Consider the following 14,452-nt stretch of genomic DNA (forward strand, 5'->3'; position numbering starts at 1 on the left):
GTATCCCTATTAACATTGTTATGATTTTAATTTTGCATCAACGTGTCACATGATATTTTTTTTATAAGAATAACAGCAGCAGTGGTAATAATAATTACAAAATAGAGATGAGGATCTAAACTTGTTTGAAATGAATAACTGATATGTTGGATTTTGATACTTAACATTCAAGTTTTATAAATTTAAGTTATTAACATGTGTTGTAAACAAATTTAAGTATTACTTGTAAATAAAAATACATTTAAAAAACTGATAATTGAAAATATAACAATTAAATTCAAAACAAATTAAGCATGTATTAACATTACAAAAATTACTAACTATAACATATTTATATATGACTAATAGATTCTTATGAGACAAATATTTGAACATGATGGATCAATTTCTACAAATAAATATCAATCAAACTCAACTGATTTACCCACCAAATTCGATTAAAATTATGATTTCAATATGGAGAAAGAGTAAAACTTTGATCCAAAATAAGAAGGAAGATTGAAAGATAAATGGGGTTCGGTTGTCGTAAAAAAATCGCGGGTCCGATAGATTGGAAAATGGTACCCTAGGTTGGAGCTCCAACTCTCTCATCAAATTCTCTCCGGTCGGTATTTACATCACGAAGGAATTTGACTAACCACTATTGCAGCTTCCTCCGTCAATCCACCGGCGACGTGCAGCAATTGATTTTTTCTATTCAAGTATGGGTACGCATGGCCGAAGCAGTGAGAAGAAAAGAGAGAAGACATCATCTTCTCGGACTCGCAGCAGAAGGTTCGACGACTCTGAATCTGATTCCGACGACTCGGATAGTCGGGATTCATCGCCGGTAACGAGGTCCCGGAAGCGCAGGGAAAAACGCGATCCTAGTAGAAGCAGTCACCGGAGTCGGCGGCGGAGCTCCTCACGTGGGCGGGATTCCGGTGATGATAGTTCAAATGATAGTTATGACAGTGATGATGGGGGTCGTAAGAAGAGTAAGTCTTCGAGAAAAGTTACCGAAGAGGAAATTAGCGAATATTTGGCCAAGAAAGCGCAGAAAAAGGTCCCATTGTGGTTACGTTTTGTTTCCTTAGTGTAATTTGGTTAGTTTTTGTTGATTTCTAGGGTTTCGAACTGTCTTTCTTTGGGGTTTGCATACTATCTTTCTTATCTTCTATACTATTTCTGTTGTATAGGCCTTACGAGTTGCTAAGAAATTGAAGTCACAGACGGTTTCTGGTTATTCTAACGATTCGAATCCATTTGGCGACTCGAATCTGAATGAAAAGTGAGTGGTTTTTCTATTTTCTGCTTCCTAAAACTGCCTACATTTTGCTCGGATTATACTTTTTTACTTAGCTTAGTCTGAATTCTGTAGGTCTGATCTTTTAGTTGGAGCCCTTTTTCTGGAGGGTGTCTTCCCCTTTCATTTTATTCCCAATGGAAGTCGTTGCTTTTTTTAAAAAAACAAAAAAACTTAGCATAGCATGAATGTAGCATTTCCTAACGTGCGTGTAATTTTCACTGGAGTAATGGCGAATATTTGGAAGACAATTCGATAGATGGGTTTTGACACAAATGCTCAATCAAATTTGTTAAGGTGAATACAACTAAATTGTCAAATAGTTCGATGAAGTAGCATTCAGTTCTAGGCCTTTCTTTTTGTGTCTATCTATTTTCAGATAGTTTTGATTATAATTATCAGGTATCTGTAAGAGGATTTTATTGCTAGAATTTCAATATAATTTAGTGAATTTATTAGTTCCCAGCATTGCTGGATCTTGATTGACCAGCGATTTGATGTCTCAGAATTTCAAAGCAAAATAGAATAATTGAATAGTTGATTTTTTCTGTGTCCACGACACTCCAATTTGCAGATTTGTTTGGCGGAAGAAAATTGAGCGTGATGTTACTCAAGGCGTGTCACTTGATGCCTTTTCAGTGAAGGCCGAGAAAAAAAGACAGAGAGAAAGAATGGTATGTGCTTCTAGTACCAATGTTAACCATTTTCTTTTGTTTGTTGTTGAGAAAATAAACTTTCATAAATGAAAAGACAAGGGTAGGCTAGACGTAAATAAAGTCTGCAATAAATGGGAGCCAACAAAACAAAGATTTTACAAAATGCAAAATAAAAACTTGTAGAAAAAGGTTTCAATGAAAGAGCTTTAGGGTTACAACCATGTTGTACCTTGGTTTACATAGGCTCTTCTAGTTCTTAAATGGTGTAGTAATCTTCTATTTGTTTGTCCTGATAAAGATGCCCATGATGATCTACCGGGTTGGGGTTATCTTGTTCAAGTTTTAATTCTGATGATGGGTTACTTTCTTCATTGCGATATTCAAAATCTTGATGCAGGCAGAGATTGAAAAGGTGAAGAAAAGGAGGGAGGAAAGGGCTCTTGAAAAAGCACAACATGAGGAAGAAATGGTAATTAGAACATGGCCTAGGAAAATATTTTTATATTATTTTTATTATACTTTGATAGTTCTGGTCAATTTACATTATCTAAAGTATTGTAGTTTTCTTTCATGGATTAACTCTATTTTGCTGGTATAGGCATTGTTAGCTCGAGAACGTGCTCGTGCTGAATTTCAGGACTGGGAGAAAAAGGAAGAAGAGGTGGCAGGCTCACTTGTTATTTCATTCTGTCTTTTCTTCTATGATAATGCATGTGGTTCCCTATTATTTGCCTGTGCCTTTATTGTACCAACCCTTGGACAGTTACTCAAAGTGAAGTTTTTGGCCTACAGTTTCATTTTGATCAAAGCAAAGTCAGATCAGAGATAAGAGTTCGTGATGGGCGTTCAAAGCCTATAGATGTTCTGTCCAAGCAACTGAATGGGTCAGATGATTTTGATATAGTAATTAATGAGCCATACACTGTGTTCAAGGTTAATATCTCTCTGGTTATGATGCTTATGGTTGTTTTAGTTCACTTGTCTCTCTGTTTAGTGTCACCAAAGAATTCAAATTTTATAAATTAGTGATGTTCTTCTTAGGTGATGATCTTGCAGGCAACCCATTCTTAATCTTCTTCTTCTGATGACATGTTTGACACAGGGATTGACTGTGAAAGAAATGGAAGAGCTTCGTGATGACATCAAAATGCATCTTGATATGGACAGGGCGACGCCTACACATATCGAGTATTGGGAGGTGAAGATATATATTGATATGTTTTACAAATATTTCAAATTTTTGTAGATGCTAGTATAAAAGGAATTAGGTCAGAGTTTTAATGTATGTTAATATGCCATGGTTAAGTTACTTGAGGTTGAGTGTTTTCTAGAGGGGTTGGGGGCAAGGAGTGGAGTTTTGAAGTTGCTGCCTCACAGTGTGGAAAAAATTAATGAATTGTAAAATTGATGTTTTTTAGTCAGACTCCTCCTTAGCCATTAAGGCATATTTTAAAGTCGAACCATGTATTTGGGACGTTCAGTGCTCACTTTCCTGGTCTTTCCTATCAGTAAGGTGTAGCGTTTGTCTGCTAAGCTAAGCACTGCCTTCGCTGTGTGCAATTTAACAGGCACTTCTGGTGGTTTGTGATTGGGAACTAGCTGAAGCTCGAAAGAAGGATGCTCTTGATAGAGCCAGAGTTCGTGGTGAGGAGCCTCCTCCTGAGTTGCTTGCAGAAGAAAGGGGCCTGCATTCTAGCATTGAAACAGATGTCAAAAATCTGCTGGAAGGGAAGACATATGGTGAATTGGAGGCATTACAATCTCAAATTGAGTCACAGATGCGAACTGGAACAGCAAAGGTGGTTGAATACTGGGAGGCTGTCCTAAAGCGCCTTCATATATACAAGGCCAAGGTATTCATTATTAGGATTTTCTTTTTGTATGTCCTCTACTCTTTTTTCAAAGCTAATGAATTAGGCTAGGCTCACTATTGTTTTTCATATGCAGGCTTGTTTGAAGGAAATTCATACGAAAAAACTGCATGAGCATCTTGTGCGTCTTGAGGAACCTTTAGAGGATAATGAAGAACAGATGGATCCAGAAGTCAAGATGGAAACCGATTATTCTTTGCAAGTGAAAGCTGATGATGATGAGCATGATATTGAAGGTATGGTCCAGTGTCTTTATTTTGCTACCCTGAATTTCCTTACCCAGAGTCTAATAGATATTTTTCTGCAACCTAGAACCCCAAACATATTCACCAGATCTCCTCGTGGAAGAAGATAATCAAGAGGCAGGATCGTTTTCACCAGAACTTATGCATGGTGATGAAGATGAAGAGGCAGTGGATCCTGAGGAGGATAGGGCCATACTGGTATCTCTACAGATATTATATTCGTTTTCCTGTATATTGTAATGAATGCCAAAAGTTAAATTGTTATGACTTGGTAAATTCTGCAGGAACGTAAGCGTATTGCTGTCTTAGAAGAACAGCAGAGACGGGTGCAAGAAGCAATGGCTACGAAACCTGCTCCAGTAGAGGATAATTTCGAACTGAAAGCCTCGAAAGCCATGGGAGTCATGGAGGAAGGCGATGCAGTTTTTGGATCTGGGGCTGAAGTGAACTTGGACTCACAGGTGCCCTGTCATTTTTCATTTTGTCTTATTTCGTACCTGGATTGTTTATACTCCCTACATTTTTCGACTGTGATCTTAATCCGTGCGTCCAAAAAACATGCAGGTTTATTGGTGGCATGATAAATATCGTCCAAGAAAACCAAAATACTTCAATCGGGTTCATACGGGATATGAATGGAACAAGTACAATCAGACTCACTATGATCATGACAATCCACCTCCAAAGATTGTGCAAGGATATAAGTTTAATATCTTCTATCCAGACCTTGTTGACAAGACAAAAGCTCCAACTTACACCATCGAAAAGGATGGAAACAGCAGCGAGACATGTATCATAAGGTTCCATGCTGGGCCACCTTACGAGGATATTGTAAGTATTTTGATCTACAATTGATTATCATGATGTGTAATTTATTTATTCTTTAACCACATCATTTCCTCCAATTCTTTTATAGGCATTTCGAATTGTAAACAAAGAATGGGAATACTCTCACAAGAAGGGGTTCAAGTGCACATTTGAGCGTGGAATTTTGCATGTATACTTCAACTTCAAACGATATCGTTATCGTAGGTAACACAAAGGCTAGTCAAGGCAGTTATCACTTACAATGGAGCATATTGCTATGTTACGATCTCCTTCGAGTACTCGGCTGTATCCTCACCAACTAAATTAAAAGCAATGGTTGCAAAATTTTGCTTGATATGAGTAATACATTTACTATTCCAAAACATCAAGCTGTAAATACACAATAGTAAGCCCTGAAAATTTTGAAACAAATTGCTTCATCCTTCACTTTCAAGCATCTTTCCTCCCAGCTGCCAGGTTTAATACTCCACCTTTCCTATCTTTTCTTTTTATTTTACCTTTTAAGCTTTTTATTTATTCATATATTTGAGATGGTAATTGGATATTTGGATGGTTAGTTTTATGCCACTTCCATTAATGGACTAATATGGTTTGGTGGTGGAAAAAAAAATTACTAAAATCATCTACCTTATCATTCATAATTCTAAATTCCCACTTCAAGAAAGCACTTGATTATTATTTTATTGACTTAGATATTTAGTTATTGTAGGAACTAACAAATATTGTGGTTATTATATTGGTCTTGACTAATCCCATTTTTTAAAAGTGCCTTTAATCTCTGTTCATATGGCCATAAAAGGCTAACATATCTATCTCTATAAATGGTAGGTTTGTCTAACAATTTCTTGAAATAACATTTTTCTATTATTAACAGTAAATACTTATTTGACAAAGATGGAAAAAATAAATATGATATGTTCTAGTGGAAGACAAGCTTCTCTTTATTATTATTATTATTTTTTTATTTTTTAGAATATTACTAATGTGGAAAAGTGAATTTAAAAACTTACTATTAATGAAGATGTGCCTCTAATTTAAATATTAAATTTTTACAAAGAAAAATATGATTTGCAAAATTTCAACAAAATTCGTCTTTTTTAATTGAGGAAGCATATATTGTTTTTTAAGTGATTGAAATTCACTTTTATTAGGTTCGATACATTCTTATAATTGTTTTTTCATAATCAATTATTTGTGAAATCTTATATTTTTAGACGTAATTTTTGTACCATCAAAATGGATGATTTGTTTTATTTTTTTTTCAAAAAAAAATGGAAGTGATTTTTAAATCGATAAATGTAAAAGCATAGTTTGAGGTTAAAAACCCATTTTGGGCAGCCTTCTTTGAGATTTGTTGTATACTTCAATCATGTAAAATATTGTAAATGTCCAAATTTAGTATTTCGACTTTGAATGAGTGTTAAAAATATTTATTGCTAATTATTTAAGAAATAGGCAGAATCATTTGGTACATAGCCTACACAACAAATTTTGTAATATCTTAACAGAAATTGCTTTGGTATCTTAAAGTGGTATTGTAGTTTTAAGTCCATTTAATACTTATCTTTATAAATATATAAACTTATTCATAAATCCTAAAATATATGCAACGTGTCACATTGGTGTCCTCATTTTTTAAAAAAAGAAACTTAATACCTATGGAAGAAAAATTAAGATACCCAAGTTTTATAAATTTCATAAAAATCTATGGTTACTACAAAGAAGCATACATCATTTTGGTTAAAAGTTCAATTATAGATTAAACTTTCAGAAAATTAATTATTTTGTCCGGTTCTTGCAACTTCTAACAATTTAATTTTAATCGTGAAAAGTAGTATTAAAATTAAATAAAATCTATGTTGAATTTATTGGGATTACTTTATGTATAAATTATAAAGATTTTGTTGTTACCTATCATAATTAATTTTAATAAGATTTGTTATGATATAATTGGTTTGAAAACTAAATTGTTGCATAACAAAAATTGAGAGATAAGTAGTTACAAATGAGTATAAAGATTAAATAACTAAAACTCAAAGACTAAGGACTTATTTGAATCGAATTGATTAAAGAAACAGTGGTTTTTTTAATGAAAAAAAACCATATAAAGATAATTAGGGTTTAGAAGCTATTTCGAGGATTTTCAGATTTTTTTCCAAAATGATTTGTTGACAATGGAAAAACTAAATCAAGAAAACTATAATTTGTTGGACCAAAAAGCAAATCTGGAAGATTTTATTTGATGAATGTATATTCGAGTCTATTCAAAGTGGAAAGGGAAAGAGAAAATGCAAGTTGAATTTCGATGTTGATTTGCAAGAAAAATAACACAAAATATAACTATCAATACCCAATGCTTTTCCTAAATACGTTTATTTTTAGTTACTATTCTAAATCCTCATAGATTCCTCATCAAAATGTCACATAAAATCCACATTCTCCACAAAGTAAGCATCTGATCCCAATTGTCTCTTCCTTTTCTTTTTTTCTTTTTTCTCTTTCCTAACACCCAAGAATCCATCATTGGCATCTGTCATTCTACGAGTGTTTCATGGAATCATTCCTGGTCTTTTTTTAATAATGAATATTCAAAGAGTACAGGAGATTAACACACCAAATCCAGTAGTCTAAAACCTTTTAAAGACTTTTAAGGATTACCCTCTTCAGCAATTGTTTCTGGATTGTCCAATATTTGAGTTATGTATTCAAGTTCTTGGAGTACATCTTTCATGCAAGGCCTTTCCACTTTCTTCTCCCTCAAACAGGAGAGTGCGAGCTCCATAAAATGCTTTAAACTGATCAGTATCTTGCTGGACGGATTGTCACTGATAAGTTGTTTATCGATGGCGTCAATGCATGCACCATTTTGCACTTGTTGGATCACATATATTGCTAGATTGACACCATCTTCATCTCTTGTGAAATCTATGGCCTTCTTGGAGGTTAAAAGCTCGAGGAGGACAACTCCAAAGCTATACACATCACTTTTATCTGTTAACTGGTAATTTCGATAGTATTCTGGGTCTAGGTAACCTAATGTACCCTGTGCACAAGTTGAAACATGGCTTATTCCTGGCAAAGCCAATCTAGAAAGTCCAAAATCTGAGACTTTGGCATTGAAGTTATCATCTAAAAGAATATTTGTCGACTTGACATCTCTATGATAGATGGGAGGGTATGCAGCTGAATGCAGATAAGCTAATGCTTCAGCAGTTTGTGAAGCAATTTTTAGCCTTTTTCTCCAATCCAAGAAAGTAGGAACCTTACCATGTAAATGGTCATGCAAGGTACCATTGGAAATGTATTCATACACCATCAATGGTTGCTCAGTTTCTACGCAACAACCTATAAGTTTCACAAGATTCCTGTGATTTACTTGAGATAGTATTCCGACTTCATTGAGTATTTGTTCAGTGCTCTTTAGATTACCCACTTTAGCCGACTTCACAGCTACGACAGTCCCGTCCTGAAGTTCACCTTTGTAAACCTCTCCAAAGCCACCACTGCCTAGGACTCTGTCTTTCGAAAATTCATTTGTTGCTTTCTTCATCTCTTTCAGATGAAACATCCTAGCTGGTCTGCCACCATGGCTTAGATTCAACTTTTCTTCTCTTTCTTTATATAATTTTTCCTGTTTACTGAAAGTTTTCGACTTCCTGACTGTAATAAAGGCAATGACAGCAGCTAGAACGAAAAAGGAAACCAAACATACCGAGAGCTTTATGCTGAGTCTAACCAAACTCTTCTTATTGGTTCTCAGGCATGTTCCAAGATTATGATCCCAATAATAGCTCATTCTGCAAAGGCAGCGAGAACGGTTGTTGGAACCACCAGTAGGAAGACAATCTGACTCTCCAGTGCAATCGGATTGAGTTCTACAGATTGGTTCAGGTGGTGTAGCCCATTGAATTTCCAAACCTTCCTCCCATTGATTTGGTGGCTTTTCCACATCCAGATGAAGGATACTCCTGAATGCTCTACAACCTGAGTTATGAAGCCTTATCTTATAAGCTGAGGGCATCCCACCAGGGATGAAGGTACAACAAGGGTCAAGAACACTTGCACACTGAAATGCTCTTTCTCCATCGACTCGTCCTGAATTTGCCAAGTAGTGGTGACAGAGACTCGAAGGAGTGCAATTAAGCGGCGAGACTAGCAGGCGAGGAGAACAGTTCAAGAGGAAAATTGTGTTTGATGAAGTGATGTTAAAAGGGAGTGATTGGTTTAACCACAAGCCTTCACTAACCAACATGTCTTGCGTAACACAGGAGCCAGCAACCCATGGAGATGGTAGGATGACCAGACGTTGACTTGAAGCATTGATTTTGAGGATAGGATATGAACTTCCATTGAGTGCATCAAAGTAGAGTTTTTTTGAATGAGAATCACAACGAAGAGCATAATCTAAGTCACCACAGTTGGGATTGGTACTTAGAGGGTAAGGAACTTCAAAAGAGCCACACCTTGGGCAGGTTTTCTGCGAATAGCAGAAGTGACTAAAGAACAGAAGAAAGAAAAGGTAGCTTCCAAACAAGAATAGTGTTGGGATCTTCATAGTTACCATGTATCAAAGGGTCAAAGAGGAAGAGCTAATTTATGGAACGATTAAGTCGGAAGTGGTGTAAATAGAGGACATGGCTTGAGAATAAAGTAGTAAGACATGACCATGGAAAAAGTGGAAGGAGGAATCTGTATAAGATGTTTTGGCTTCATACAGACTGGTGGATTCCTCTTGAATGGTCACAATAAAGGAGGTTTTTCTAGATGCTTTGTTCCCATAAGGCAAGCTGCTTCCAGAAATGGCTTCCATTTCCTTGAAAAATTTCATAAATTCTTGTTTTTTAATGTAATTGAGCAACAAATCATGACAAGGAAGAAAACCAAACGACTTATAATATTAAACTAGGTAATCCCATATTCTAATGGAACCTGCACTACCTAAAAAATCTCAGTTGCTTTCCATAAAGTACAAGTGATATTCATTAAGATGGGAGAATGAATTTACATTTCAATAAAAATTAAATATTAAATAAAAAGGTAATGGACATATCTTGCTGAATAAAGAAGATTCAAATTCAAACCAGGTAAGCTTTTCCCTTCAGCACCAATTTCATAGTTTCAATCTTTGCCAGTCCACATCACTGAGATATCGCGCTATCAGAACAGTTTTGTTTAACCTTCAACAATTTTTACTGGAGTTCTGCACTCACGAAAAAAGGTAAAACTAATCAAAGAAGAAAAAAAAATCCACCAAGATACTGAAGAATATCAAGAACCACTACTTACCCAAATGGACTTTGCTTGATGGATAGCAATTCCACATCCAACTAAAAGATCCAAAGACGATCACAACAGCAAATCCAATTAGTTGAACAGAAAACAAGAAGGTAAGAAATATTCTTGTTGTTCAGTTTCTCATTTGCATTAGGAAATAGTTCTTGTAATAGGAATGCACAAACATTTCTGTCTAAGCTTGCTACTTATGAACAAATACAACAATGGTAAAGCCCCAAAAGAAAAGTTACCTCTATTGTTGCATTTGGAGGAATTTCTTGAACCCCTTTGCTTCCGTAAGCTAACTCAGGAGGAACTATAAGCAATCTCTGTGAAAAAAAAAAATAGACGAAGTATTTCAGCAAAACTGAAAAACTGGCAAACAATAGGCATAATGAGAGATCATTTAGGGTCCGTTTCAATTGACTTTTTAGGTGTTTTAATTTAATAAGTGTTTTTAAGTGCAAAAGATGTTTATAAACACTTATAAAGTAAATCTGAACGGGCCTTCAGTCAATTCTCATATTCAGATGGTTTCTCACCTGGCCTCCTACCCTCATGCCTTGAACACCTAGATCCAAACCCTTGAGGACTGTTCCTCGTTCTGATTGCCCTACATCAAATCCGTAAGGCTGCAGCAATTCAAGCATATCCACTTAAAATTTTCTTTTTTAAAATATATCATTAAAAAATTTCAATATCTTAAGATTTGAAATTTTTTTATTCAACTGTTGAACTTAAAAAAGTATAAATTGGTTTAGTTAATTATACCGTTCCTCCACCAACACCAAGCCCTTGTCTACTTGTCATAAAGGTGATCCCTCTCCATTTAGCCACATAGTGAACCTACAAAATGACACATTATACTTTTAGTTTTGCATAGAATTAAGTTGGTTTTTGAGGGTCCCTCCCCCTGACCCCACCCCACAAACATGGACTATGGTAGAACTTCTTAGAACACACTAAAGTTTGGATCATGGTCCACCCCCACAAACATGGACCGTGATAGCTTAAGGGTGCACTGATACGATTTACTGGCTGAAGAATAGATCCAAGCTTGAGATATAAGAAAAACTATTGATTACCATACATACTTTTTCCCATAGAAATTTCTCGAGAATTTCAGGGCCAAGAACAACTTTTTCGTTCCTTTTTGTGGCCATGGTTTTGAAGGAAAAACAAGAGTGTTATGGATCAGCATTAGCAAACTTAGGAGGAAACTTTTTATCTAATCTAAGATTCGTGCAGCTTCTTGAAGTTCTTTATCCAAAGTTTTTGGAGGTTTTTCTTTTTCTCAGATTATTTCCTATTGGAGTGATTCTGATTTTTTTCTTTTTTTGTAATCCTTCATATTGTAGATTGTTTAGTCTGGTTTTTGTTGATATGTTTCTGTAGAAGTTTCTAGTTTGTAACTTTTAAATATCAACGAAATCTATGTGCTTTCTTTTCTTTCTTTCTTTTATATATATATATATAAAAGAATAAACACTAAACTTTCTTGAGAGCAAAAACAGAAGTATACATTTACTAAAGAAATGAGGATGGGACACATTGAACCAGAGAGTAATTTTCTCAGGACCAGTATAGGATTCCATCAGAGGCTCATTGGTTATCTAAGATTTTAGTAGGGAATAAACAAACGTCCGAGAATGACATGGAAGTTATTCTTCTAAGAGGTGGCATCTTAGAAGTGTCAATCAAAGACAAGATACGTGCATTTTTTGTGCATAATAGTTTCCCAAGTGTTCAAAGATTTGTGGTTGTTACACACGTTCGATGTCTTAGCCATTCTGTTTCTTTTTGGAAAAAAAAAATTAGTTCAAGATCTTGTAAGTTGAATATAAAAATACAGCTAGCTCACAACCGTACTGCAACACGGGATCCATTCACAGCCTTAGTTCCTCCTCCAACCTTCAAGTCATAGTACCTGAAGGATACATTTCTTTTCTGAGTTTCAGCATATGTTTGCAGAAAAACAAGACCACAACCAACCCCATCTTGGAATTAGCATGAGTTAAGAATATTTTATAAGAAAGATAATCTCTAGCTTAAAGTTATTCCAAGAGGAGATTTTAAGACATGAAAAAACAGAATTGTGTCGATAGTCATCATCAACGATGAAGATGCATCGTACGAGACAATAAAGAACTCCAAAGAGATGAGGAAGAGTAGTAACATACAAAAGAAGCACAAACTTTATAATGATGGCAGTGGAAGGAACTTACTTCAGACCATTCGGGAGAGTTGTAAACTCACTTTCAGGTATTTTTGATGCTCTTAACTGTAAAAGTAGAGGCTTTTCAAACACTTCTACAACTAAAAGAAAAATTCATCTTTTCTTTGATGGAAAAAAGAGCAAAATGAAGGTGAAATTATTCCTTGTGAATCAACGGGAAAAAAAATACTTACAGCCCTTCTACTTGTGCTAACAGCCTCGGCTACATTGCAGAAATATATGCCAGTAGCTGAAACAAAAGGAGGATTCAAAAAACAAAATTAGTAACTTACACAGGATGGAAAGGGACGACAGACACAACAAAGTCAATAACAAAGAGCCCTAAACAAACTACTTGTCAATCATGTATAGGGCAATGTAAGAATAGATCCTAGTTTACTACGGTAGTTCTCTATACTAATGAAGCATAAGAGTCAAAGTGCTAACTCTTTTACACCATCTCTGAATCAGACACTAATGATGGAAAACAAACTACCAAGGATTGATCTAGTGAACAGTAAATATCAATGTAAACAATAAGTACTTGGAGCGAGTGACATTCAATGCTTCAAGATCATAGGAGTCATTTGTGTATGATTTAATATCCTATCAATTTTCTTGATGATTAAGGGTGTATTTGGTTTAGTTTTTCAAAGTATTTAATCTTGAAAATAAGTCATTTTAGAAAATTTTAAAGTGTTTTGGAAAATGGCGTTTGAAACACTTTCGTTAGTTTATTTTATACCTTTTATCAAAAGAGTTTAAATAAAAATAACTTTTTATTTATATATATAAAAAAAAAAAAAAACTTTGTCTTCCCCAGCTAATCCAAACGGACTCTAGTTGTGTCATCACGGGTTGGTCTAATGTTAAAAAAGAAAGACGGTCTCAATAAAGGACTAAGAAAGCATGAGTTCAGTTCCATCGATTATGGCTAGCTAGTTAAAAGTTAATTTTCTACAAATTTCTTTGATATCCAAATGTTATAGGGTTGACGAGGTGTCTTGTGACTTGTGAGATTAGTCGATACAAGTAAGCTAGTCCAAACACTCACAGATATTGAAAGATATTGAAAAATGCAGTTGTTTCATCCATGAAAATAGTTGAGAAAAAATACTCACGAACATATGATACATATTTTATATATAATAAAAAGCTATCGATGCAAAACACCTTTTAACACCAATTCCAGTCTCCAGACCCAAATACGTTACTTGAACAAACGATATTCCCTTAGAGTTGCTCTTGTGGTCTCCCTATCAGACCCATCTACCTAAAGCTTAATACTCAACAATGCGGAGACATTAGTCAGGTTTAACTCCAGATTACAACAAAACTTCAACAACAACCAACCGTAAGGTAACCTTATTGAATCAAATCACATTCCACGAGTTCGAGATGGATTCAACAATACCGAAATGATCTTCTCCAAAATAAAAAAGACATACCCGTCGACAGGAGAGAACCAATCAATGCCCTTCTTCCCTCACACCCCAGCGATTCTTTAGCTTGTTCTGAAGATTCTTCTTGTGAAGACGACAAGGAGCATCGACAAGGGAAAAGAGATGGCCGCCTCTTCCCTGAAAATTCAAAGAGATTAACTCATTCTGAAAGAAACCCACAAAAAGAAAACTGAGAAAAGAGAGACAGAAAGTGAAAGAGAGACCGATAATGGCGGAGGGGTTGAGGGGCTTGTGGAAAATAGTGGGGTTTTGTTTGTAGGAAGGAAGAAGAAGAGAAAGCTCCATTGAATCGATTAGTGACTGTTATGAAGTTGGATTCAGGGAAATTAGTTCATAAAACCTTTTTTTCTCTGAAACTTTAGAGAAAGGGAAGATGATATCCACAATCTCATCCACAATTTCAGATAGCCCATTTGATATTATTCTATCACATTTAAACATTACCCACATTGATGATCATAATTCGTTTGCTCTATCAACCCCATTGATTTGTTTCCATATGATTGGTGTCTTGTTTTCATTATCATTTGCCAAATCTTTCTTTAAAATAATCACTTTTCCATTGTATTTTACACGAAAAACATGTTTTTTCTAGAGATTTCAGCATGTAGTCCA

At 35.1% G+C, this 14,452-nt stretch overlaps 3 protein-coding genes across 4 annotated transcripts; 1 reads left to right on the forward strand and 2 right to left on the reverse strand.

Moving 5' to 3' along the window:
* The first annotated feature begins 510 nt into the window (after positions 1–510).
* On the forward strand, positions 511–5,549 carry LOC101205416 (cactin). Its single transcript, XM_004137811.3, has 13 exons — positions 511–1,045; positions 1,179–1,270; positions 1,860–1,959; positions 2,339–2,410; positions 2,540–2,602; positions 2,734–2,874; positions 3,044–3,139; positions 3,510–3,794; positions 3,889–4,048; positions 4,125–4,255; positions 4,342–4,518; positions 4,622–4,888; positions 4,974–5,549. The coding sequence occupies exons 1-13, from the start codon at positions 704–706 to the stop codon at positions 5,091–5,093; spliced, it is 2,046 nt and encodes a 681-aa protein (XP_004137859.1). The 5' UTR covers positions 511–703; the 3' UTR covers positions 5,094–5,549.
* Positions 5,550–7,123: 1,574 nt separating this feature from the next.
* Positions 7,124–9,610, reverse strand: LOC101221284 (wall-associated receptor kinase-like 20). Its single transcript, XM_004137951.3, has one exon. It carries the CDS (start codon positions 9,447–9,449, stop codon positions 7,533–7,535), a length of 1,917 nt encoding a protein of 638 aa, XP_004137999.2. The 5' UTR covers positions 9,450–9,610; the 3' UTR covers positions 7,124–7,532.
* Positions 9,611–9,820: 210 nt separating this feature from the next.
* Positions 9,821–14,253, reverse strand: LOC101205652 (peptidyl-prolyl cis-trans isomerase FKBP16-4, chloroplastic). 2 transcript variants are annotated; one of them, XM_004137812.3, is made up of 10 exons: positions 14,041–14,251; positions 13,823–13,954; positions 12,569–12,624; positions 12,385–12,440; positions 12,029–12,086; positions 10,931–11,005; positions 10,702–10,791; positions 10,411–10,488; positions 10,172–10,212; positions 9,821–10,085 (listed from the first exon to the last, which is right to left on the reverse strand). In XM_004137812.3, the coding sequence occupies exons 1-10, from the start codon at positions 14,120–14,122 to the stop codon at positions 10,058–10,060; spliced, it is 696 nt and encodes a 231-aa protein (XP_004137860.1). In that variant the 5' UTR covers positions 14,123–14,251; the 3' UTR covers positions 9,821–10,057. The 2 variants fall into 2 exon arrangements, with proteins under 2 accessions (XP_004137860.1, XP_031738738.1); XM_031882878.1 differs by lacking the exons at positions 12,029–12,086; positions 12,385–12,440 and having other exon boundaries at positions 14,041–14,253.
* Positions 14,254–14,452: the final 199 nt, after the last annotated feature.

This window comes from Cucumis sativus, chromosome 3 (genome assembly GCF_000004075.3).
Source record: "Cucumis sativus cultivar 9930 chromosome 3, Cucumber_9930_V3, whole genome shotgun sequence".
In the NCBI taxonomy this organism is placed as follows: Eukaryota; Viridiplantae; Streptophyta; class Magnoliopsida; order Cucurbitales; family Cucurbitaceae; genus Cucumis; species Cucumis sativus.